General features: G+C 42.1%; 2 protein-coding genes across 4 annotated transcripts in view; both read right to left on the minus strand.

Moving 5' to 3' along the window:
- Nucleotides 1-17,903, minus strand: part of LOC101154771 (RNA-binding protein Musashi homolog 1) — a 38,602-nt gene extending 20,699 nt beyond the window's left edge. Inside the window, exons 1-5 of one of the 3 annotated variants that reach the window (XM_023955028.1) lie at nucleotides 17,791-17,903; nucleotides 13,101-13,185; nucleotides 4,726-4,766; nucleotides 4,226-4,307; nucleotides 4,015-4,099 (exon numbers count right to left, since the gene is read on the minus strand). In XM_023955028.1, coding sequence (XP_023810796.1) covers nucleotides 4,015-4,099; nucleotides 4,226-4,307; nucleotides 4,726-4,766; nucleotides 13,101-13,183 — 291 coding nt within the window. In that variant the 5' untranslated portion in view covers nucleotides 13,184-13,185; nucleotides 17,791-17,903. Of the gene's footprint in view, nucleotides 1-4,014; nucleotides 4,100-4,225; nucleotides 4,308-4,725; nucleotides 4,767-4,859; nucleotides 5,248-5,282; nucleotides 5,439-13,100; nucleotides 13,186-17,790 lie in introns of those variants that run through there. The other 2 variants (XM_023955029.1, XM_023955030.1) reach the window with 2 other exon arrangements.
- Nucleotides 16,159-25,263, minus strand: LOC101171072 (protein unc-119 homolog B). The gene is made up of 5 exons (XM_023955031.1): nucleotides 24,804-25,263; nucleotides 23,969-24,082; nucleotides 23,753-23,852; nucleotides 23,340-23,512; nucleotides 16,159-18,056 (listed from the first exon to the last, which is right to left on the minus strand). The coding sequence occupies exons 1-5, from the start codon at nucleotides 25,204-25,206 to the stop codon at nucleotides 17,944-17,946; spliced, it is 903 nt and encodes a 300-aa protein (XP_023810799.1). The 5' UTR covers nucleotides 25,207-25,263; the 3' UTR covers nucleotides 16,159-17,943.
- Nucleotides 25,264-26,449: the final 1,186 nt, after the last annotated feature.

Consider the following 26,449-nt stretch of genomic DNA (forward strand, 5'->3'; position numbering starts at 1 on the left):
AGCCAGGCCAAAAAAAAAAAACAAAAAAAAAAATCCAGTTTGTTTCCTTCAATCCGATTAGTTGCTTTTCCGATCCATACTAATTACAGCACAGGAGCTAAACCCCCTCCCTCACCATGGCTGTCCCTCAGTCCACCCCACCTCCAGTTTTGCCCATGTCAGCAGTAACAGCTAATTTTCTTGTCTGGAGCGAAGAGCCACATCTAAAATCTAAACTCTCCGGTGACCAGGTGTTGGACTGGAGAAGACTGAAGCAATGGAGGGGGGGGGGGGGGTCACTTGTGCTGATATAGTCGACAGCTAGAGAGGAAAGCAGCTATTTTAACACCTTGCTGGCAAGTACTACTGTAGCTACGCAGACAGTGGTGCTAAAAGCAACAATTACCCGCCACTGTAACACACAGCGTTCGCTTTTAGTTAATGCAAAACACAAAAAATGTAACATTTCCACATTTACCTTTTAGAGAAAACCTATTACATCTTTATACATAAAACTGTAGCTTCGTATTTATGGCTTTCTATTGGCCATTTTGGAATGATAGCTGGCAAATAAATGCCATTAAACACTACAAAGTCTGTGTGGAGTTCCTGACAGGAGAAGTGGTGCCTTTTTTCAATTGTTTTTTTTTTTTTTCTGAGAATATCTGCTCTTGAGTTTTCTTCTTCCTGTGGATTGTTCTAGGTAAAATATTTCTCAGATAAAACAAATAGCAGTTGTCCCCCTTCTTCTCTGTTCAGAGAAACACAACGGCGCACCACAGCCCCGGGGCCATGCTCGGCCCCGGCAGGAAATCTAACCTCCAACCAAAACAACCACCTCTCTCCGAAAACAATAGGGAACCTCTGGTTTTTTGCAGGAGCAACACAGGTAGCAAAAGCAGCGTTTTGTTGATGTTTACACAGTGAGGTTATGTTTTATTATTATTTTCGAGGATTTTTCTGAGGAAAGATTAAAAACAACAGCGGATGTAACTGCACTGTAAATGTTTAATACCAAGTGAAGCAGGTGGAATGGACCTTGCACCGCCTCATGTGCTGTACTTCTCACCCTGTCCGTCCTCATGCAGGTTTGACGCCCATCCATGTCTTTTTTTTTTTACAGTCTTTTCTAAACCAACGAAAGCCTCCACCTAATGTGTTAAAAAGAAAAAAATCCAACAAGCTTCAAATATTCTTCATTCCACAGAGGACAACAATACAGGGGAGAGCCAGTCCAGGTGTGTTACAGAAACACAGTGCTGAGAAAATATGTCGTGATAAACAGATTTTTGGCCCTAAGTTTGTCCCTATTCTATCCCAACATTCCTCAGAGATTAACATTATTCAAGCACTTTAAAGTTTCTACCATGGCAACTGATATTAGTGAACAAATATAACCCCAAAAATAGGATTGCAACAAAAATGGCAACCACATCTTGGTTGGATAGATGATGCCCTGGTGAGGTTCTCCGACCCCAATAAACTACTGCCTCATCAGCCTCAGACAACGCAGTCTCATACCAAATTGAATCGGTTAGTTCAAAAGGGGCCCAAGTCCAAGAAGTTTGTTTTTCCAGGAAATGATTTTAATTGCATAGCTTAAAGGGAGGCTACACCAAATGATTAATACTTTACCCAGATTTAGCACCAGTTCATAGCTTACAAATGCTATAATATGAAGCACCTGACTTTGATAATTTCAGGACTAGCAAACTAAAGCCTCTGGACTTGGGCCCGTCTTGAATTAAACAGGGGCGCTGCCATATTGGATAACTAGTGCTGCCATCAATGGGATAAAGCAAAACCCATGCAAGAGAGGCCCAAAACCCGGAATTTTGCACGTAATGCAATTTAAATGTCAAGCATAGTCGATACATTACAACGGACTTGGGACATTTTTGCACATAATCAGATAGTTTTTCCATTGAAGACCACATAATATCTCTATTCTGAAAAATTGTGGACTTGGGCCCCTTTTGAACTAACCGATTCAATTGTGTAAAGCTACATTCACTGATAATGAAAGATAAATGTAAAAAAAAAAAATTCTGTCTTTGGTGTACAAAACTCTCGTGTTCACGCCCCACTATGCATGTTTCAGCCTCTACGTACAAAACACGCATCCACTGAACCTGGTTCTACTTCGACCACACAGGGATTCGGATTAAGTAGTGATGGAAAGCCTCCCTCTCAATTCACAGAAGTGCCAATCGCTTGAAAAGTAATCATGACGGCGATATCAATGATTGCAGCTTGTGTTTAGCCGAAACTGTATGACACCAAGTCTTTCATGTATCGGAATAGAGCTGTGAAAGAAAAAAAACTGGAGCTTGGACATTTCACACCAAGCCAGTTCCAGCTGTAGGTGGTGGACATGGCTAGTATTAGGTGGCATCAATCCAGTGTGAATACCATCTGCTAAACACATGCCCAGTGTGAAATTAGCATTATTCATTCATTGGTCCAACAGGCTAAACGTAGCAATTTTGTAAAAATGATGCTGTGAACCAAAAAATATGACAGCTCTCACCTCTTTTATTGGTGGAAAATGCCATAGAATAGGATTGATTGCAAACTAATCTTTATTTTAATAACATTTCTTGCGAAAAATTTACCCTTTACTTTCACAACATCCATTTATTATAGATAAGAAGTTCATAGTTCTTTTGTTTCGTTTAACTTTTCCTTATAAAGGGCTCTGAAATTGTAGGATGGCTACATTTTATTTATGATAGGGCAACGCCTAAGCCCACCAGTGGTCTGGTGGCCTTAGGCGTCCAAACCCGTGTTCACACTACACACACACCTTCAAGAGCCCTGGCTCTTGAAGACTTCAGCACTACCTTGTTTTAAGAGGTAATATGAGTCACTGAGTAACACTTTGCAGTTGCTTCCTCTGAAGCAAAAACACAACAGCAGTTCTGTGTGTAATAAATCCCAGTTGTCCACAAAGATTCACTTTTTTTTTAGAATAATTCAAAAATGGCTGCACTTGAACAGAGCAAACACAACACAAGCTGAGCGCCTGACATGACTTGACATAATCTGTGTGTGTGTGTGTCGGTGATCGGCCGCATGACTGAGCCCAGCACCTTAAGTTAATGCAAAATAGCTGAGAAGTTGTTATGGAGACATGAATCCCATTGGGTTGTGCAGTTACAGCACCGTCTCCAGAGGCTGGCGTCACCCCCGGCAACAGACTTGCTCCAACAACTAACCAACTCTACCTTTCTCCACCCTCTGGGCTCTGCTGCGTTTCTGTGCCACCGATTTTCACTCTCAAATGATCCTATTATGTGTGTGTGGTTAGGAAGGACAACAAGCTGACAAAGACACACCCATGCCTCCGCTCCTGCAGCAAATGTACATCACCAGAACAGCATCATTCACACCTTTTTAGTTATTCAAATCCAAGTCAGCAGCTCTGATTCTCACTAAACAAACCACCCAGATTAACCGTGTAATCTCGCCATTATCGCACATGATTCCAGCCCAGCACAAGAATGACCTTCATCTGGCGAGGGACTTGTCCCCTGTCGACTCATTTTCATCTGTAAGTCTGGAAACTGCTCTTCAATCAGAAAATCTGTCCCAGTACTTTTAAAGGAGTTATTTCCCCTTGCAGGCTGGCTCTGCTTCACCTCAGCATCATCAACAGCAAAAGTTTCTTTCCCTGCAACTTTGCCGGCTGCAACCAAAAGATAAAAATGTGATACTGCTTGCAAAAAAAGGAGTGAAAAATGTGAGCATGTGAGCTCTGCATAAAAAAAATCTGTACGGGTTTTGCAGGGTCTCCTACCCCATTCAGGTCCCCAGGTAACCATGGCAATGAAGACCAAGAAAGAACGCTTTCATGTTGGCGCTCTGAACCAGGATTTGGAGGGGGAAATGAGCAGACAGGAGGAGGAGGAGGAGAGGGGAGGAGGAGTGTGGCTGTTCCAAAACGCACTCCTAAACTTTACAAGCCATTCGGTAGGAGGTAGAAGGCAGAGGCAGGGGGAAAAAAAAGTTGCCCAAATGGCACTAAAAACTCACCGTTTTGGAATCAAGCTCGTGTCTGTTTTGCGCCAAAACCTGTTCCACCCCGGCTTGGTCTGCGTATGTTACAAAGCCAAACCCCCTGCAAAAAAAGGAAGACACACAGTGAGAATCACGCAGGCTCACAGAGGCGCACGCAGCCTTCGTGGAAAAGCATGAGGTCGTCGTTGATAGGCCGGCGGGGCGCACACGCCTCCCTTTTTCTTACCTCGACCGCTTGGTAACGGGATCCCGCATCACCATGCACTCCTTCACCTCCCCAAATTTACCGAAGTACTCCCGCAAGCCCTCTGCAAGACATCGAGGAAACGCTTAGAAACAGAATTACCCCATGCACACAGGCTTGGGATGGGTGGGGGGGGGGGGGTGTAATGGAGGGGGTCAATGAATGAGGACCACGTTGTGTCCGACCACAAACAAGAACACTAATGTGACACAGCAGCAGCAGCTGGAGAACAAGGAACAGCCATGCGCTCCGGACATCAATGAATGAGCCCAACTTCTGTATAGACGCAGAAGAATTGTGCGTGATGGGTCCCACGCATGAGCACGAGCCGTTTAATCCGATGAGTCTCGCCTAAATCCTCATCCCTGAGTGAGGAGCAGGCTCTGATTGATCCACCTCGCGCCAAACTTTATAAGGAAGCATGCAGGAAAGCAAAGACTTTTTAATAAAAAATAAAAAAAGTAGCGTGCGGGACAGCTCACCTTGTGTTGTCTGCCAACTAAGACCCCCGATGAACATTTTGCTGAGCGAGAGAAAAACACAAGGCATTTAAGACAGATTTTTAAAGCGCAAACACACATTTCGAAGCAAATCTGAGGGGATTATGGGTCAATACAGCATCAATAAAGTCAGAAAGAAAGCATCGGCCATGTTGCGAAGTCGCCCGTCCGCCAACCGGGCCGTTATGATCTCCGTGAGGAGGAAAAAATTAAAAATCAAGGATTTTCCAGATGATGGAGAAGTTGTAATGTGGCCTTCTGGAGGGAAATAAACAAACAAGAGAGGGGAGGGGGACAGGCGGAAAGCAGCGGCGCGTCTGCTCTGCGCCTCATCCGCTGAGTGGATCCATCCCACACATCGAGAGGCGCGCGCGCACGCACAGACACACGCGGCGTGCTTGTCTTTTGTCTCGGCTTCAGCTCCTGCAGCTGAACTCAACTTAAGTCCAAGGTTGAACTCGAACCGGGCCGAGAGAAGGCGAGTGGATCGCGCGGGGCGCCTGCGCAGGAGCGCGCGCGCGCTCGGGCCGTTACCATACCAGGGGTCGTGGGGGGAGTTGTCCGTGCCGGAGGACAGGCTGCTCTGGCTCCCTTCCGTATCCATTCTGCTCTCTCCGCTGCTGTGTTCCCGCACTGTGAGGCGAGGAGAGGCAGTGGAGGCTTCACCGCTGCTGCTGCTCCAGACTCAGGGGCGGGCAGCGCGCGGCGGGAGGGGGGGGTGGGGCTGGAGGGGGTGGGGGGTCAGCGGAGGTGGGGGTGGGGAGGATGAAAGAGGAGGGGTGAGCGAGGAAACACACGAATGCGTACACGCTCCGAGTCAAGCTCCGCCCCCACCTCGTTTTTCCCGTAGCCTAACCCGGCCCCGGACCTCCCCTCCCCTCTCCTCCCCTCCCCTCCCCTCCCCTCCCCTCTGCCTGCTTTTATTCATGCTGCCAGTGGCGCTCTCCCTGTAGTGTTTCCCCGCCGTTCTTGTCATTGGTTGATCGCAACAGCATGGTCCGTTAAAGGGGACATGTATTTTTTTTTTGTTTCTAAACCAAAAGTTAACACAGTTTCCTGAGGTATCAGTGCCACAGGGTCACACAAGGCTGCACCCGTTTTCTTGTACCACACTCTGAAATCCATTCATAACTGTGCCGCCTCTTTTCTCTGTTTTTGTTCCACAATACCGTTACCGTACACCTAAGAATACATCAGATACACCACAGGGGGATAAAAATTGACTTTAAAATGCTCACATTTGTGTTCATGGAGGGGTAACCTGTAAACTTCCAAATTCAAGCACACAAATACATTGGAGCCAAATCAATTTACTTTAACAAATCCCCAAAGAATCCAATGTAAATATAGCAACTATAAAATAGACAAAACATACTTTTTTACATACCCACTCCGAAGATCTTTTGAACTAGTTTCACTTTGTTTACACTTTTACCCATTAGCTTACAGCCCCTCATAACCCCAACCTAACAGGTGCAACAAAAATGGCGAGAAATATTGGAGCTATCCAACCGTACAGTTTTGAGCGAGATGCCAGCTTGGACGAGAAAAACGAAGACGTACATGGATTTATTTGGCCGAATCCAAATTGCTTCCCTAAACTCTGGCTCCTCCTTTTTGCTCCAATTGTAGGGGCATTTGAAGTTGTGGTGGTGTCCAAAAGTGTTATTTTAAAGAAGACTTAGACCTGGCTATCCCTCCACCCGTAGGGTGATCTGCATCACGTTTGTGGCTAGGAGGAGAAACGCATTTCTTCACGTGGGTGTGCTCTGAAGCACAGAAGTTGACACTTAAGTATTGAGTTTTTGCATGACTTTATAAAGTTATCAAACCAATGTTGTTATGTATTTTTCGAGCACTGGCAGCTACGGGCTAAAATAGATGACAGGCTGCTATTGATGACGTCATCAAATGGTGGTACCGTCCAGATTTGAAGATGCAATTTATTCCATATCTCTCCGCTTGGATGGATAACTGGGGGTAGGAAAAGGTCGAAGGAGTAGGGAAACAATGCAGATTTGGCCTTTGTCTTCAAGTGGATACATCAGAATGGAAAGGAGCTTGTAGTCTTCTGATTGTAGTTTGTACGTAACAACTACAAGCTTTTCCAAATGCCATTATTTTTACTTGATCCTGACTTACTACGATTTGAGCAAGGAAATACTCAGAGACACAGTTTTAATCTCAATTTCCTTTCTAACTGTCTAAATCATGAGAAAAAATGCTTCAACAATAATTTAATTGGAGTGGGTCTTTCACAACTTCTTTACATCCGCGGTTAGATTGTTATACTAACGAAAAGTATGTACCACTTTATAGTATCTCAGAATTCTTCAAACACAAGAGTGTGGTCTTTTGTGTGCCACCTTTTCAGTTTGTAAGTTCTGCATTGTCTTCAAATCATCAATTCAATTCAAACAACTTTATTTATCCCATTCCTTAATATCATTGAATATTTATCCAATATTCAATGATAGTTTCCTTTAAGAAATTTCAACCATTGACTAGGCTTGCACAATAAATCGCAAATTTATCGTTATTACAGTATCAAGCTGTGCAATATGCTAATCACAGAAGTCTCCAAAAATTGGTAAATAAATAAAATAAATGCTAACCTTAAATGTGCTAAAACAATCTTATGACAGGTTGAATTATTTAACGAATTCAATAAACCTCTTTATGCATTTAACCAATCGGATGGACCCCTTTTATGTTAGATGCTCTCCCCTTTGTAGAGGAGGGCTGTTTGGAGTGTAATTTTAGTTATGTTGACTCTTATTTAAATTACACTGTTGGACTGAAATGGAAATGATGTGTTTATTTGTTTTTCTATTTTTTCATGTATCGCAAGTTATATCGTCATCACAAAATTAATCACTAATATCGCAAATCACGAGTTTTCTCATATCGTGCAGCCCTACCGTTGACTGTATCTTTTAACATACATCAACCTGGACATGGAGTGTTGCGGGTCTTTCATACACCATACACTCTCACCCAGGCGACCCAGCTGGGGTTTGATCAGATCCCAGCTTGGGTCCAGGTAGCTCTACCCACCCACATTTCTGCCCTCTGTGTCCTCAGCTACCTTGATGGCCACTTGTGCTGCCTCAGTGACCTCCTTAATTCCCCTTTGTTTGCTGGCCCCAGGGATGCCTGGCACGTTGTATGCCCTGCAAAGCGACTGGCCTCCAACCGTTATCCTGGCTCTCTACTACTAAGTCACCATAGTTCACCCTCTTCCTCTCATTTGGCTCATTGATCCAACTGGATCGACAACTGGACAAAGTGAGTGTGACGTTACACAGAAAATGACTTACTTCCGGCTCCAATGAAATGAAGTTATTTCAGTCACCATTTTTTGCGATTTGGACACCGCCAGCTTGGAACCATGTTAATTTCTCAGTAGAAGTCTATAGGATTTTGGCTTCTTGGAGCCAGCAGGTACTTCCTGTATGGAACGCGAGGGGGGGAGGGTTCACTCAGTCCGTACAGTCATTGGCAGCAATTAGCAAAAGTGGCACTGCTAACATTAACATTAGCCTGCTATGTCCAATCTGTCTTTTCTGTAGTGCTTAGATTAAAAGAACCCCCCACTGAGAGTAAATTAGTGATAGTTGGTATCTGGTGGTTAGCATTCACCTACTGGTTAATTTTCTAAATGGGTATTTAGAATCCTGGATATGTGGACACCAACTTAAAAACAGAAGCTACAACTTTGTCAGTCAGTCTGTGCATAGTCTTTAGTGGTGATTCAACCTCCTGGAACCATAATCTGGCAGCATGGCAGCCCAAACAAAGGGATGACATAATTGTGTGTTAAAGAGTTTGAATCGATAGTTATGTGAAAGACCCAAACTCGAGCTCACAGAAAAATAATTGTCTTTTTCTATTCCATATTTTTTTTACCACATGCTAAGTGATGCAAGATGCATTGTAATTTCTCTCTTTTCAGTTACTACTTAACAAGATGAAGGAAATCCAAAAACAAGGACTTCAACCGGTGGATTTGAATGAATTCCCATGGGAGAAATTACATTGGAAATACAAGTACAAGCCATGTTTTTTAATCATTCACTGAAGCGCTGTCACTCATTAGGCGTCTCTGCATATCAGTTAAATTTCTGACTTTGCTTTCAAAAAGCAGGGGTAATGAACTGAAAAACCATGTCTTTCTCCAGCGCCAGGTTAGGCCTCAGGTGCAGGGCAGATTACCGGATGGGTCTTCTGGGTAAAAGCCCAGACTCCTGAGGAGTCAAGGGGATTCGTGTTCTCACACAATAAAAATATGAAAAAGGGAGGGAGAATGGGGAAGCACAAGGAGGAGAAATCATGTCAAATGAAGAAAATTTCACACAAAGAAACACATTTGATGAGAGTGTGAAAACACTAAGAATGAACACAAAACAGCAACAAAAAAAACTCTTGGTGTTTGTACAGATGAAAAGGTAGTGAAAATTACCAAAATAAGACCAAACTGTTCCTAAAAAGAAGAGAAAGTTTACCAGAGGAAATTCTCCTCTAACCAGGAGTAACTTGGCTTTTAAGCGAAATAGTCACAGAACAAACAATTTGAAAAGGAGGTTTCAACCAAACTGGCTCTGGTATGTAGAGTAGAAGGTAGAAATAAGCCAGCATTAATCTTTTCTTAAAACACAGAGAGAAAAGTGTTGAGGTGGCTGTTTAATCTCACTAAAAATATTCACCCTTGTAAGCATTTTCTTGAATGAAACGTTTTCTGGAATTTTGTGTATCAAAAATCAAAATTTGTGAAAACTAAAGACTCAGTCTTCTGGTAGAGATATAAGAAACTCCCAAAAAAAAGGAAAGGTAAAATCCAAGACACTAAATGTCTAAAAAAAAGAAACAAAAGTAAGACAAAAATGACCAAAGTCAAGGAAAACTGAAAACAAGTACCGGTAGTTAAAAGTTATCTAACCCAATTGACTTTATATGACAACTGGACTGAGTGAGTGTGATATCACCCATAGAAAATGACTTACCTCTGGTCTCAGCCAAATGAAGTCAATTCAGTTGCCACTCTTTCTCTTAAATTGTCAGTAAGCAGCGATTGGTCCAAGTTGGTCTGAGTTAATATTTATGGTGGTTAATCAGGAGTGAGCTTTTTGGAAGGCCACACCCCTACCACTTGAAAGCGGGCTCAGGAGAAGCTGTCAATCAAACATTTGAACAACTTTCTCTGCAGAAAAAATACAATGAGAAAAAATATGAGATTATCAAGAAAATTGGATCAGAGCAAGAATAATTATTCTGACACATTTAAAGACTGAGTCTCTGTCTATTACTCCATAGAAGTTTGTTACTCCATAGAAATCTTTGGGATTTTGGCTTCTTGGAAACAGGCGTTACTTCCCATTTGGAACACCAGGGGGGCCAGGTTATTCAGTCCAGTTCTCATATACAGTCAGTGTTTGACCCCAATAGAAGAGCTGGTGTGAGTTTGTTCTCTGAGTTTCTTTAATGTCTACCGGCACACATTTAAAACAGCTGTGGGCACAGCAAGACACCCTTCACCCAGTTCTTCACCCAATCACTGCTCGGTCTCCGTCTAAACCTGAGCTCATTTAACAACCTTCCCTTCCAGCCCTTGTGACAGGCTGTCCTGACCAGCTAAGTGGCAGATTAGCAGCATTACCTCTAAGTCAGACGTGTTCTTGGCCGGGGTGAACCCTGTCAGCTGAGCTTTCTTCAGCTGCCTGGACACAACCAATCACAATAGCTGCACTTGCTGGATTGTCTTGTCCAAAGCACCTACACTGAAGCCTGTAAGAGGTTCAGCATACCTATTCTGGTGTAGAAGAAGTACCTCGGAGCATGAAATACAGATTTGATCACAACATTTCTGCTCCTGACTGAAAGTTCTCTGCTGGGATGAGTGAACTCTCCTGGCGCAGCATGATGATCTGTGGATGTGCCGGTTCTGTGTAGGGCCGCGGGGTGTTTGTGTGTGTCAGTGAGGAGAGGCAGGTTAGGGGGAGGGTGTGACCATGGCCTGGTGGACCATGGCGAGAGAGCCGTATGTAGGACAGGGCCCCACTAAGGCTAACCTATCCGGAGTTGGAGCTGCGACTGGGCGTGCTGAATTTCTGCATGCATGATCAATGGCACTGAATTAAAAAAAGGGGGGGAGAAGAAAGACAGGATCGTTGGGGGGAGGGAAGGAGCAAGTTAGGATGCAAAAAAAACACAGTTCAAGGCAAAATTCTTGATGTCGAAGCCAGAACAGTTTGGAAGAATATTATTGTGCAGAACAGAACAATAAAAACATTTTCCAGCTTGAACAACTTTGACAAAGTCAATTTATGGGGTTGGGTGGAAGTTCTGGTGGATTCAAAGACCTGGCAGAGTGTGCGGGGTGTAAAATTCACACTAGTGTTTGTGCAAGAGTATTTTTAGAAGACGTCTGGTGCACCCATCAGTTTCCTCAACTCCGTGTCATCTCCATCCTTATGTCTTGCTGTCACTCTGCCACATCAGTGCCCTACAGCTGTTTGTCTGATTCAGGTCTTCGGGGCTTTGTTCCCTTGACTGCAGCTGACCCTGAGTGGAAAGCCTTTGTCTGTGTGCAACCTCTGACCTGAGGGGGGCCTGGGACCTGCTCCCAAACCCAGTGCAGAACCGTCTGGCAAAAAAAAGCTCTGAAGAAAAAAAAACCTTCTAATGATCTAAAAAAGCTGCATGAGAGCGGACGGAGTCGGCCGTCACGGACAAAACCCTTTATTTGAATTGGATGCAAATATAAAGAATCCACAAAAAAGATCCTCAAAGTGTTTGACATGAAACACAGGCGGTGAAAAATAAAAAATGAAAAGTTTAAAAATGAAAGGAGAAACCAGGAGGCCATTTTAAGACGCTTCATTTGCTGTGGGTGTTTTTTTTTTTTTTCTTTCACCTGGCAGGTGGCGAACTGAAAAAATCATTACAGGAGAGAGGAGTTGGGAGGAAGCAGGCACACCTGTGAATGCACCAAGAGCTCCGCCTCCATTCTCCTATCACAATCCCTGCATCCCTCTGGGGAAAGGTGTGGCAAAGGCAGACACACAAAGACGGGAGAGAAAGGCAGAGGAAGGAAGAGATTGAAGGGGAGATTTAAATGCAACAGTTGACTCAGGTTTGAGTTAGCCTTTTATTAATCATGTGCACACACACACACACACACACTAAAAGAGGGCTTCCAAAGGTAGCTGCAGGCTTCCTGCGAGTGTAAACACAGCGCAGCCTTTTTACCTTAATGACACAGGACTATTTCAGTCCGACGGCCGCATGGGGGTAAACAGCAGCGGAAATCTGTGCTGTAATACCACACAGACAGACGGCTGGGCGGATGGACGCTGGAGCACACACACACAAAAACCACATAAAGGCTTCTGGGTACAAATCACCTGAGACCTAACACTTAAAGACAGATTGTCAATACAGCACTTGCCACCGTGGAAACTGGTTTGGGAATCACAGTTTGTTAAATGGGCTGCCCATCCATCACAGCTGCTCTGGGTGCATTATTAACTGGGATATAACTAATTATCTCCTGTCTGATAGACAAAGCTTCTCATGGAATAACATTCTGCCTCAGTTCATACTCATATGAGCACATCAAAAGGTTCTGTAATATCTATATACTTTGTCCAACTGTAAAAGCGGATGTTTGCACGGGTTTACAGCAGGTCCATTATCCTTTACGTCTGCCTTGACCTCATTCAGGGGTGTGTGATGAGGTCACAGGGCAACTGCTGGGAACGACACAGTGACACACACACACACACACACAGATGGAGTCACGACCGTCTCTGAGACCATCGCCGCGCTGACGTGAAAGAAAAAGACGGCACGGTGACTCATCATTTCTTGGCGGGTGATGTCGTCTTAACACGTGATGGATCTCACACCGGGGCCTCCGGGCAAGATGAGACAGAAGCGGTGGAGGGGTTGGAGGCAGAGTGACAGAAAAGCATGTGTATACAGAGAAAGCATGAGGAGATACTGTGAGGGGGGCCAAGAAAGCCTCCCAACCTCTCCTCAAAGTACCTTTGAGGCACAGACACACGCAAGACGAGTGGCAGTGTGTATCTCCTTTAATCCTTTTTCCACCCCCCCCCCCCCCCCCCATTTCTTTTCAGCAGGACCTATCAACGCCATTCCTGCCTTCTATTTATAGGAGAGTGCTGTCCCCCGTCCTCTTGTGTAGACATGCATATGAGTGTGTGAGGGAGCTAGTTTTATGGGGAACCTAGATAAGACAGTGGCTCCCACCCCTAATCTCTCTGTGGTGTGATTTCCTAAACACAATATATGGGGAAGGCAGGTACAAATGTGTGAGTGAGGCAGATTTCTCCCACCTGTACTGTTGTTTCCGATGCGGCGAACCACAACCAGCTGTTGAGCCAATGTTCCACGAAAGCTCTGAGGATGCACGAATCATCCCTGGAAAGAGTGTTTATTTATTACTCTTGTGTCTGCACATGAGCTTATGCTAATATTAAGGCCTCAAATTTAATCTATAACCAGAGTCCTCCACAATCCACTGACAGTTTCATGCAGTACAGCTGTTTTAAGAGGGTGTGATGCAGCCTGATGGAAGACAGACCGCCTGATGGAAAACTGGGTATTGATGAATGACCTCACATAAAAACTGCACCCAGCTTTGTGGTCTCATCAGCAGCGGACGTCCTCTGTCATTTTTTCACATCTTCCAAAATGATATTTTCTCTATTTGTTTGTTTGTTGGTATCAATTTTTCCTTGTGTTTTTGAAATGAATCCACCACAGTTTTTGACTTAGTTTGGTCACTTTGGGTCACAGTAGGGAGCTTGTGGCTTGCTGTAGTAGCTTCTACATCCCACCTACAAGCTTTTTCCAATGGTTTTTTTTTCTGTCTGCTCCTGATTTGCAACAATTTGAATAAAGAAATACTCAGAAGTGCAATTTTAGGCTTTCTGTACATATGTCCCCCATCATCAGAAAAATGGCACAAGAACATGATAAAAACATGATTTTCATCAGAGTGGGTCCTAAAAACTGCCAAGTAACTGTTATACTTTAACTGAAATTTTTTGGGGTGATGGGGGCTCGGTGTTAGACATGGTTGATGGACTGGAAGGTCACTCGTTCAAGTCTGACAACAGAATTCAACAGTTTGCTCCACTCTCATCACTTACATTGTGACACTTAGCAATGCAGCGGTAGTGGATGTGTGCAATGGTCATGGGTACATCTGTATAGGTAAAGGGCAGGTATGAACATGAAAGCTCATTCATAACAGGCATCTGCTATAAAAATATACATTTATGTTATGTAATATGACCCCAATTATGAGAGTTCCTCCACTGTGTTTTAGGATTATTTTTCTTCCTTGTATTTTCTCTGTGCTGCTGCGTGGTACTCCCCTTTTCTCAGGTTTTTAAGAATTGTATAATCTTGCAGTTGTTTTTTTTCAGAGTGTGCAGGTTTTCTTCTTGGATACACCCAGAGGCTGACCTTGTGTAAATTCCCAACCACCACGTGCGCCTACTCAAATTTCCATTGAGAATCTTTGTTTCACATTCTAGCGCTTACATGTCAGAGCTACAGCAATGATAGCATTACCTTGATAGACTCGGGAAATTGTTCAGATATTTCTGGTTTATGGTATGCAACTAATCACTGATTTCCATTAAGGGGAATTTTTGTCTTGTGTTTAAAATGTTCCTCCCCCCTCAAATCATATGTGTATTCCAATACACAGAGTAACAAAATGAATCTGTGAAATAAAATGATTTGATAAAAAATATTCAAAGATTTTTTCCATGGATGTAGCTTTCTGGGCTGCACAGTGGTACAGTGACTAGTGCTCTTACTTTGCAGCAAGAAGGCACAGGTTCAAATCCTGGCTACTATGGCTATGTACTATGGCTTCACAGTCCAAAAACATGCTTAATCGGTTATTTGGTGAACATATATTATTTCTAGGTGTGTGTGATTAAGTGGCCCTTAAACAGACTGTTAAGCGTGTACCTCATCTTTGCCAGATAGTAGCAGGATAAGCTCCAGCAACCTACCCAGGATGGAAAGATGTTTTTCCTGTTTTTATTAAGTTTTAGTTTTGTCACTATTATGTCAAACTAACTGTTTATATTGTAGAAACAAGGAAATAGTGATAAATATTGCTGTTTATCTTGGAAATCTGTTATCTTTAATAAATAACTTCAGTATATTGGATCACTTTACCTTCTTTAAACAAGAAGTTTATGTGAAGAACAGCTGCTGGAATATTTGCATCTAAAAAGTAATATTTTTCCCAGAGAATAAAAAAAGAGTGGAAAAAGTTGTATGAAAGGACAACCTCAAACACGGCTTTTTGAAACGGGTAACACTTTGTGCTGTAAATCTGCATCTGTGTCAGCTCTGATCCAAAAATCGGTGTAAAATTGAAAAACTTTGACCACTTCCTGTCTGAGTGCCTCAAAGCCACAGCTGCGACAACAAAGACTCACAGCAATATTCAAAGATGACGGGACATCCCAGTGGGCGATCAGCAGTTGTCTTTCATCTCCCAGCCCTGGTCTGATGTAACACTGCAAGGTGTTTTCTTTTTATGCCGCGTTTAAAGCAAAAAGAATGAAGTCCTGAGAGAACAAACACCAGAATTAAAGTAAAAGTCTTCGGGGGGAAAAAAAAAGGAACCAAACTGTTGAACAAAAACAGCAAAAGGGGTTAAATGAAAAGAACAAACAAAGTGTGTAGGCTTTCTCAGTGTGGGTCAGTGTGTGTGCAGCTGTGCAGTGCAGGAGTAAAGGTAGGAGTGAGCAGAGGGGGTCCATTGTGAGCCTTTGTGTGGCTCAGATTGTCCTCTTCTCTGGGAAAGAGGAAACTCAACACTCCTCTCTAGAGGTCTAGTTACCAGGTGAGAGAAGTGGAAATAAAAGATAGAGGGAGAAGCAGAGGAAGAGTGAGAGCTGCAAAGGTGTGGAGAGAAACAGAAAGAGAAGGACGGAAAAGATTAGGAAAATCTGCGTTTGGAGGCTGGAGAGACCGAGAGGCAACGCTGGGAAAGAGGAGACAGGATGGGTTTGTGTGGTGGGGGGAATAAATGCAGAGATTTGGTTCAAATCCCACTAAGACTCCGAAAATGGATGAACAATCCTAAATAAATATCAGCAAGGATTTAACCCTCTGGTATTATTACACACGGCCAGTTTACTCAAATAACGATTAGGAAGAAAGGGAAAAAGAAGCAAACATCACTCAGAACATTTTGAACACAGAAAAATATTAGCATTTATGTTGACCTTTATCGTATCAGGCATCCTGGGAACTTTAATGGAGAATAGCTCCCCCTAGTGACCATCTTTGTCTCTTTTCCTCATACCTATTTTTACCTTCAATTTCGACATAAATAAAACAAAAATGACAGGATAACATCTGGAAATGTGATCTTTTATTATTTTACTTCTCACAAACCATATATAATTATTCAACCCTAAACAGAGTACACTGTGTACCTGAAAGTTTTTAAAGCCTGTGTAATAAGATTGGTTTTAAAGTCAAATCCAATTGGTTAAAAATTAATTAGGGGTGTAACGATTAATTGACTTAATCAATGAATCAATTTATATCTCTGCAATCCAACCAGATCGATCTGTCTGAGGCAAGTTGTTAATCGAATCGACCTGTACGGTTATAAAATAGTTTCAAAATGAAATGAATCGATTAAATTATTCTAGGGAAAATACAATTTGGATAGAGACCCAGCGGGTTTATTTTACTATAACGTAAAAATGATCAAGTGCATCACAGCTGACAACACACATGTGACGGCAGCCAAAAAATGACCAATCCATCATTCCAGTCCAATGTGTGGAATCACTTAATTTAGCAAAGTCATGTGACCATACAGTGAGCTAGAATGTTCTAATAATGCTCCCTTTGAATTATTTTGATGTGGAAAAACAACGGTGCGCTCAATTTTAGGAAACTAAAGTTGGCAGCTTTGCCATTAATTCTTGTTTGTCAGGTCGTACACATATTTAATTTATACTTGATTATCTTCCAAGAAATACAAGGAATCTGGAAAGCTTCACCTGCACTGTTCAGTACCAGGGATTTGGTTGAATTTTTGACTAAAGATGTCCTGGATCGATTTTAGATCAGTAAATCGGATCGTTCAACACTATGAATCATGTCGTCAACGACAAATTATGAAATGAATCGAACTGTTGTTCTAATGAATTGTTACACCCCTAAAATACACATGTGATGTCACTTATAAAATAACAGGAAAAAAAGTTCACTACTGACTTCATTAAAAGTCAAAAGCATATTATTCCCCTTTTTTTAATTTTACATTATGACATGCATCACATGTACTGATCCCTGAAAAGTGTTTTTATTTTACTTCCTTTTAAATTAGGCTTCTTGTTGGTTCAACTGCAGTTGCTTACTTACATAAGAATAACTTAATCTATTTTCAGCTTTCAATGAAACAGAAACAAATGACAAAAAGAAAAAAAATCCGTCCGCTAATGTGTGGAGGCCACAGCAGGAGTGAGCATGTTTTTTTGACAGGGCTGTTTTTGTGGATGGCTTCTTTGTCCCCAGTGCTGTTTGAAGTGGATCATGAAGCGGCAGCTCTGAAAACAGCTGCTTCTGATGGTATGGAACTATCCCTGTCGTCTGGGGATGGAGTGCGCATTTAAAGACCCCCTCCAATGAAAATGGTACTTTCTATGTTTTTAAGATGTTCTTGTAGCACTTTAATCATGATGGGGGACATATATGAAACAATTTCATCTTAAAACTGCATTTCTGAATGTTTCCTTAGTCAGATTGAGGTTAATCAGGAGCAGATATAAAAATGCCAATTGAAAAACCTCTCAGTTGTGATCCAGCAACGGAAATGGACAAGCCAAAGTCTTCCTGCTCTGCTCCATTCTGATGCAGCCACATGCAGACAACTAGATCTATGTACATCTTCATTTTCCTCCTCTGAGGAAAATGCGGAGGCTCAAACTGGCTCAAACTGTACAGCTGGATAGCTCCAATATTGCTTACCACTGCAATGTTAGCATTGGGTTGCTGGATATTTGAATGTAAACCTGCAAAAAAATAAATAAAAGGGCAGTTTGACCTTGTCTCATACATATATGGATGTACTGTACGCGTGTGGATGATTGCATGTGTATGTGCATGCACAAAATCTCCACATCACTGTCCTCCATTGTAAGCGTAGTCTGCCTTGTTGTGCATGACCAGCTTGTTGTCGACGAAGTAAAAGCTGTCCGATCGGGTTTCATAAGGGCACTCCACCATCTGACGCACTGCAACACAGACAATACGAGCATTTTAATGACCCTGGAACGCTTTTCCCCTTTCACATACATCCAATGCAAACTGAAAAAATTCAAACAAACCTAAAAGTCACTGGACTGACATCATCGTTCAGTAAACTGTTGAAACATTCAAACACTTGAACAACTTTACAACAAGGGCATTGATTTATATCGGAGTCATTCAACAGTACTAGACGGTGTTCATTATTTGTTTGGTTTCATGTTTTCTCTCAGAAAATAATTCTGAAAACTCTACCTCCCCAAAAAAAGGACATTAAAACCTATACCCCATTTTCGCCTGACAGTAGTTATAGGCTCCAGTAACCCAATAATCCTAAAAAAGGATTAAGCAAGTTGGAAAAATTGATGGATGGCAATGAAATTTAAAAATAATAATAATAATAATAAGCTTTATTTGTATAGCACCTTTCAAGATATAGAATCACAAAGTGCTTTACAGTAAACATAAAAGCACGAAACACACAATGTAAAACACATATAGAAATAAGACAAGGTTAAGAGAACGCCATTTTAAAAAGATATGTTTTAAGCTGCTTTTTAAAAGAAAGTACTGAGTCCACAGATCTGAGGCTAAGGGGGAGGGAATTCCAGAGAGATGGAGCGACTGCTGCGAAGGCTCTGTCACCTTTTGTTTTCAGCCGAGTTCTTGGAACAACCAGCAGACCCTGGTCACAAGATCTCTTACTGTAATGAAAATCCAACTTTATGATAATGTGATAAGAGTTTATAGAACATTTACGTTGAAGGTATTGAAACATGCTTACAAATGAGGCATTCAGAGTTTTTTTCAAACGTTATATTTTTCTAATGAGCTCATTTAAAACATAGAAGACCTAAGCAACATGTATTGCTCAAATATGTCAGAGGGAGGAAAAGGACAAGACTAGCAACAGTAGTTAACAGGAACTAAAGTTCACAGATCTGCATGATTGCCTTTAAACTATTCCGATGTAGAAACTGGAATTTTTGGCTTTTCCGAGTACACTGCTGATGATTGAAAGACTCTATTTGCATGCTCAGCAAGTCCATGTTTTACTCTTCAGGTTCCGACCGCCAGTTTGCATAAAGACATACGGAAAGTGCCTGCATTTGACTTCTTTGTACATTGTGGAGTTTATGAGGCCTGTGGGCTGCAGTGTTTGTGCTCTTTGTGGGAAAAAAAAAGGAAAAACACTACACTTAGTTGTATGACGTATTGCCAAAAGTATTGGCTCATCGGTCTTTACACTCAAATGAACTGAACTTACATCCCACTCTGAATCTATTGGGTTGAATGTGCTGTCGCCCCAGCCTTTGCAGTCGTAGCAGTTTCATCTCTCAGGTTTAGGAAGGTTAAACACCGGCTCCAATGAAAATTGTGTTTTGGGTGTTTTTAACATGTTCTTGTGGAGTTAGGATGGAGGACAAATATAAACAAAATTAAGCTCCAAATTGTTTTTCTTTATTCAAATCGTCGTAAGTCAGGAGCAGAAGAAAAAATGCTGTTTGAAAAAAAAATCTACTACACTGGGAAGCCCGGAAACTCTCAACACTCACTAACGGGGAGGGAAAGAGGGGTGTGGTTACCAAAAGTTCCGCCCGCAATTTAGAGGTGAATTTCTAATTAACTACTGCAGAAAATATATTCTAGAAAACAACACAGGTTTTTGATTTTGGCTAAAAAACTACGTATTCATGACTAAAAGACCACTGGGAATGTTTTTACGATCACAAGATGATCAGAGAGGGTCTAACAGGAATGCTCGACCATTATTTCAGAAGTCAGTGAAGTGCTCCCACTCCAACATTGCTCTTCCGTGCCGTTACAGAGTCATCCCTAAACTGTTCCCACAGAGTTGGCAGCTAGGAATTGTTTGCTGAAGCACTGAGGGTTCGTTTCACTAGAAGTGAGGGGCCAAGCTAACTTCACTCTTGCAGTCAGGTGTTTACTGACACGTTGGCCAAGTTCCTAGATGGAGAGTCAGCCATCGTTAGCTTCACATCACTGCAGTCAAAGCTTTGTACCTGGGGAGGGACAGCTCAGAAACAGCTGTCATAAAAACCCATTCCATTAAACTTTATGTCACTGTTCATGAGCTAATCTGAAAGTCATCTGAAGTTTGGAGGTCTGTAAGAAAACTGTTGACCTCTTCTGACCCCGTTGGGTTGATTCCCACCAAATGCTTCCGCTGCTGATGCTCACACTGGCTGTACTCAGTATTAGTAGACCTCTCTCTCAGCACCACTCTGGTATTCATCGTACTTTCACAAATGTCTGTGGAAGCAACCGGCGTGCCTCAGGAATGGATTTCACACACCTGTGTCCACCATGGAGGAGATCTGAACACCTGAATGTAATCATTTGGATGAGTGAGTAAATGCTTTTGGAAATAAACTGTATCTCTGTCTCCTCAAGCAAAGGTCTAACAGAGAACTAAAACATGAACTTTGCCTGCTCTGCAATTAAAAATGTTGGTTTATTTTTGTTTCAGTTCTACATTTGGAGACACTTTCTGTAAACAAGGCTGGTTTCTTCCTCCTTCTCGACACTGACCACATACTAATCTTTGCTTTGGCTGATTCTACCTGGTTGAGTCAGAAGAACAGGCTAAATCTAAATGCAATATTTGCAGACGGACAAAAAAAACATTAGTCTTTAGTTTTTCTAAAAAGTTTTACACAGCTGATCTGACCTGAATTGTCCATGTCAGGGGTCTGCAACCCTCAACGCTTAAAGAGTCACAAAGTCTTACTTCCCCCCTTAGAAAAATAGGATACTAATTTATATTTAGTTATTGTTTGATAAATATAGATTAACTATTGTTTTTGACATAAATAAAACATAAACATAAAAAGAAATTATCCTTTATTTAAAATATGATAGTTTATAACTTTTGACAGAGGTTCACATGACTTCCTTTCAAAATAAAGGACATCCTATACCATACAACAGGGCCGGCCAAGCCAGAGCTACAATCCTGGCCGGTTTCCAGCTCTTCTTGGCCATCTTTCTTCTAATTGGCTGACTCAAGTGATTCCACATCCTGATTGACTGAACACATCTGATTTAGGTAGTATGAACCAAGCACTTCAGGGAGAGCTGGAAATCAGACAGGGCTGAGACTCTTAAAATAATTTCAATGCAGCAAAGGTTGAAGCGAGATGTGTGTATTGTCAGCTGAATTAAAAAATAAAAGTATACACAGTTGATCTTACCCTTTGTGGTGCATCTCAGACAGAAATCTGTAAACCTAACTAACTAAAATTGAATCTTCTTTCTCTTTCGGCCTTTACCCATCAGGCGTCGCCACAGCAAACAAGTCGCATGGTAAACTTGGCAATGTTTTATGCCAGATGCCTGGAACTGATGCAACCTTCTCAAAGCAACTGGGCTTGGGACCGGCACAGAAGTAGAGAAGGGAACAGGGAGCAGCCCGAATTCGAACCCTGGTTTCACGGACGGAAAGCACCGCAAACCAGCACGAGCTAAACCAGCTCCCTTCTAACTAAAATTGAATCGGTTAGTTCAAAAGGGATCCAAGTCCACAAATTTTCAAAATAGGGATATTATATGTTCTATGGTCTTCAATGGAAAAGCTATCTGATTATGTGCAAAAAGGTCCCAAGTCCATTGTAATGTATAGACTATGCTTGACATTTAAATGCATTACGTGCAAACTTCCTGGACTTGGGCCTCTCTTGCATGGGTTTTGCTTTATCCCATAGATGGCAGCACTAGTTATCCAATATGGCAGCGCCCCTGTTTAATTCAAGACGGGCCCAAGTCCAAAGACTTTATTTTTCTAGTCCTCTGAAATTATCAAAGTGAGGTGCTTCATATTATAGCATTTGTAAGCTATGAACTGGTGCTAAATCTGGGTAAAGTATTAATCATTTGGTGTAGCCTCCCTTTAAGCCATGCAATTAAAATCATTTCCTGGAAAAACAAACTTCTTGGACTTGGGCCCCTTTTAAACTAACCGATTCAATTAAATCTTACCTAATTTAGTGACCCTTACCGATTTTTCTGACCATTAGTTGCCCTTAAGATCCTTGAATTTTTTTCTTAATAGAAATCCGCCTTATAATTTGCAGCAACTTAAAGGGCCTATACCTTGCAAAATCATTTTTTTAAGTTTTTGTTTTATAAAGTTCGTTCCTCATAAAAAGAAACTCCAAAGTGGTATTCTGATTCATTCACAGATTTCTCCCAATCTCCCAATCCACGAAAACAAGCGGGTTGTCACGTTGAGATGTAGAGCGGTGAGAACAGCCCCTTCCAGGAAGAATCTGCGCTGTCAGCACCGCCCCAAGGGTAACAAAAACACCCCTTCCATGGAGCCAGCAGTGATCGACAAAACGTTTTCCTTTTATATGCACAATATGCACATCCATCGTTGCTAAATTTTGGATGTTGTTTGTTTTCTTGGCCGCGACGCAGACACGCTGCCGAGGCCGGCATAGGGTGACATCATGAAATGGGCGCCACCCACAAGGAGCGAAAGCCGGCGCCACATAGATCGAGTCGTCTTATTTCTGGGTTGGAAAAGAGCTCAGGAAAATAACTGATATTTCTTAAAATATTCGTTCTTTTGTGTGCCAAAGGTAATAAATGATCATATACATGGATACTTTTTACTATAAAAGGCTTAAGAATAGAATGGTATAGGCCCTGAGTTTTGCTTACTGACCTCTAATTAATTGTCTGCGGTACACGGCGCTCAAAGATCTGTGTAACTGTTTTAGTACAACTTTGATAAACTAAGAAGCGACGCGGCTTGATGGATTGTTAGGGCATTATGGGTACTGAGCCCCGCAGGATGACGTACTTCACTTCAACTGTTTGTTAATAAGATGCATAAAGTTTGACTTATCCGACTGATTAGTTTCACTTGATGCGCCTTACAGTCTGAAAAATACTTTTTAAAATAAAAAACATTCTTTTTTTCAACCAGAGAGCTATAATAGAGGGGGGAAAGAGCCACATGTGGCTCTGGAGCCTCAGGTTGCAGTCCCTTGATCCATGTTCCTACAATGTTATGACTCTGTTTTTGCCCTTGTAGATTCGTCACTGTTTTATTTTCTGGCTTAAAGCAGAGCAGCTCTTCGTTACAGATGCGGTCGTGTCAAAACAGATGTTGCTTTCACGTCATGTCAGCGAATCCGTTTGCCTGAGATCAGCAGAGGGTGGGAGCACAGACAGCTAAAGGTGTAGGCCGTCCTCTCTGAGTGTGGTGCGCCAACATTACATGTTTGTAAACCGTGACTCACCCAGACTGTCGGAGAGCTGAGGGAACTCATAGATGTGTTCACATGTGTTACAGCTGTTCGGGATACAGAAGCCAAAGTCGAAGTCGAAGCTCTTCAGCAGGTGGTCCCGGAAGTAGTGTCTCTCAATCATGCGGAAGTTGTTCAAAGGCCGGCTGCCGACCGTGAACTCCACCCTGAAATTAAAAAAAAGCCAACTTAGGGGTTGGGATGTTGCAGTTTGATCTGTCGGTCATTTCCTTGTCATTAGTCAGTTTGGGTTTGCAGCTGATTAGCAATAAAGGCTGCAATTGTTCTGATTGAACAGGTCAGTATGGCTTTTCTTGGGTGTGTGTGGGTGTGAGTGTGTGTGTGTGTGGGTGTGTGTGTGTGTGTGTGGGTGTGTGGGTGTGTGTGTGTGTGTGTGAGTCACTGACGTAGCTCCCACGGTTCTTAGCCGCAGGAAGGCCGGGGTGAACTGGTATCGCACAAACCGGCCGGCACTGGCATCTCCCGCTCTGTTCTCCTCCTCATCATCTAGCAAAAAGCGAGATTAGATCAAAGCATTTCATCATTTCTCTGACAGTTCTCAAACATTTCCAGAGTAATCCCTTTTGTGGCAGCAGCAGGGAGAGGGAAGGTGGGTGCCGTACCTGTATGTGGGGGTTTAGCGATCTCAAACAGGACAGTATCTGTCTCCAGGTCTCTGATTTTAAAGCGCACAAAGTCGATATTATAAATATTCTCCTCTGGTTTGCAGAGGTAGCCTGTGCCAATGACAGAAAAATAATAGAAATTAATATTACACAATATGAGGCAAGCTTGTCCATCTAAGCAGTTTGGATCAGTGCACAGAGGAACACGTTAAGTTTATCTGCAGCTCACTGGATGTTTTTGGAGGATCTCTGTGTTCAAATCCCAGAAACTCATTTGCTTTTGCTCGTCTAAAAACTAGATCATCACTTGCAGAGTCACTTACTATAAACCACCTCCTGCTAATCAAATGTGCATGCCTAAAGGCATCGAGCTGCTGCAAGATGATTGGTTCAAAAGACGTGGACAGCTGAACAGATGGATTCACTGATGTAGTCAGTGTGAAAAGGTTTTCCAAAAACACCAATTAAACATATCTATTAATTTAGGAAATTCTAAAAGCATTGGTGAGTAAATTAAAAAAACGTGCTTTTATTTTTGTAAATGAATTAAGCTTCTAATTAAGGTACGTTATCCCTGAAAGGAAATTTTTATTTCTATAAATGTAACAGACTGATGTAATAGATGAAGTTTTTAAGCAGTGCTGCTGTCCATGACACAGATAACCGATTTCTATTTAGAGGATGGCAAAAGTCATTGTGACACAATAATGTCACCTTTTAATGAAGAATTTATACTACACCTGTTTTATTCTGCTTGTGTTCGTTTTATTCTGATAAGGGAATCTAAATGGACACTTCCTGGGGAAAAAGAACTAATTTAAGGGACTCGAACCTCTCGTAGCCACGCGCAGCCCCAGTACATCCTCAGGAGTTATGGGTCCACTCTTGGTCCGCAGGTCTTCCTCTGCCACGGGCCTGCTGTCCACCTTGTTCTGGCGGGACTTGAGCCTCTTCAGGACACCCCCGCCGGCCTTGCGCTCCCGCGGAGGAGCCGCGGTGCCGTGCCCGCCGCCGCCGCCGGGGACGTTATCAGCAACAGGCGCGTCGCTGCGGGCTTTGGCTTCGCTCATTTCTTCCCTCCGTCTGTGGGTCGGAACCAGGGGTTCGGCCGTTCTCCTTCCTGGTGGAGGTGGGGGGAAAGGGAAAGATGGCGTCGACAGTGTCGAATGTCGAGTTAGCTTGCGGTGGACGGCTGGGCTCTTGTTTTTGTAAGCACATGCTATAACCGTCACCATGACAACCCGCTCAGCGAAGCTGCACTGCGCTTGCCTATCTCATCCACCAGGGGGCGGAAATAAAATCCCACAGATTTTTAGAATTGTATACTGGCAAAAAAAAAAAAAAGAAAAAATACAAACAATAAGTGTACACACAGCACAATGTAATGCAAATTAATATATCTAATAGGTGTTTCATTTTTATCAGAAAACAAAATAGTGTTTCAAAATGTGTTTTTGAAACTTTGGCAAGAAACATAGGGTGTGTAAAAACCTTGCGTATAAATGATGAAATACCCTTTCAGAGATTATTACAACAACACTTTTTATTTATTTATTTCAGACTCAGATGCGGTCCATAGAAAAGATTCAATTACAAGTTTACAAGCTTTTTTTTCGTTAAAATGTTTCGTTATTTTCAATTTATTTATTCTCGTACTTACTTTTTTTCTTTTATCCAATTTAGACATTCATATATTCAATTATTAGGGTAGATGAAAACACAAGAAATGTCAAATTTGGTGAAAGTTCACCGGTGTTGTGTTTCCTGCTTCAGAGTAAAATAAAGGCCACGCAAATTTCCGTTGTGAAGGCCCGGGTCACATGCAAATAGGAGTTTGCTTTGTGGCAGCTGATGGGCAGTTCCTGCTGTGAGAAAAGGTAGCCCACAGAGAAGCCTGAATGCCTACTCTTTTGTCTTGTAGTGAATAAGGCAGCTTTTCATCTTAGAACTCGCTTGTCCAGTTCAAAAATCAAAACATAACAAAGCTGGAAAGATCACGGCAAAGGACTTCCGGTTAAAACTTTCAAAGTAATACTTTTCAGATGTCCAGAATGTGTTTTTTCTTTCTTATTTCAAAAATTACCATTGTTTGTATTTTAAAACAACATTTAATAATATGTATTAGTTTTAGAAAGTGCCTTAATTATATAATGAAGAAACAGTTTGTTCTCAATACCTGAGAAACAATAGCAGAAATAAAACAGCTTTAAGACCTTTATCATATTTTGTTTGTTTGTATTATTAATAACAGTTTAAATCAAACACACACTCTGTTAACACTGTTTGACCTCAATAATACTTATTATCATAATCAAGTTATATTTTTTCTGCATGTGGCCTTAGTCTAAATGCTTTTAACTTAAATGTCCTCTAACTATTGAACATCTATTGCTGCTACTATGTATCAAACCACATCTGCTCCAAACATACCTTAATTAGCATGAAAACAAAGTCACAATGGAATAAATTTAGCTTTTC

Source organism: Oryzias latipes, chromosome 5 (genome assembly GCF_002234675.1).
Source record: "Oryzias latipes chromosome 5, ASM223467v1".
In the NCBI taxonomy this organism is placed as follows: domain Eukaryota; kingdom Metazoa; phylum Chordata; class Actinopteri; order Beloniformes; family Adrianichthyidae; genus Oryzias; species Oryzias latipes.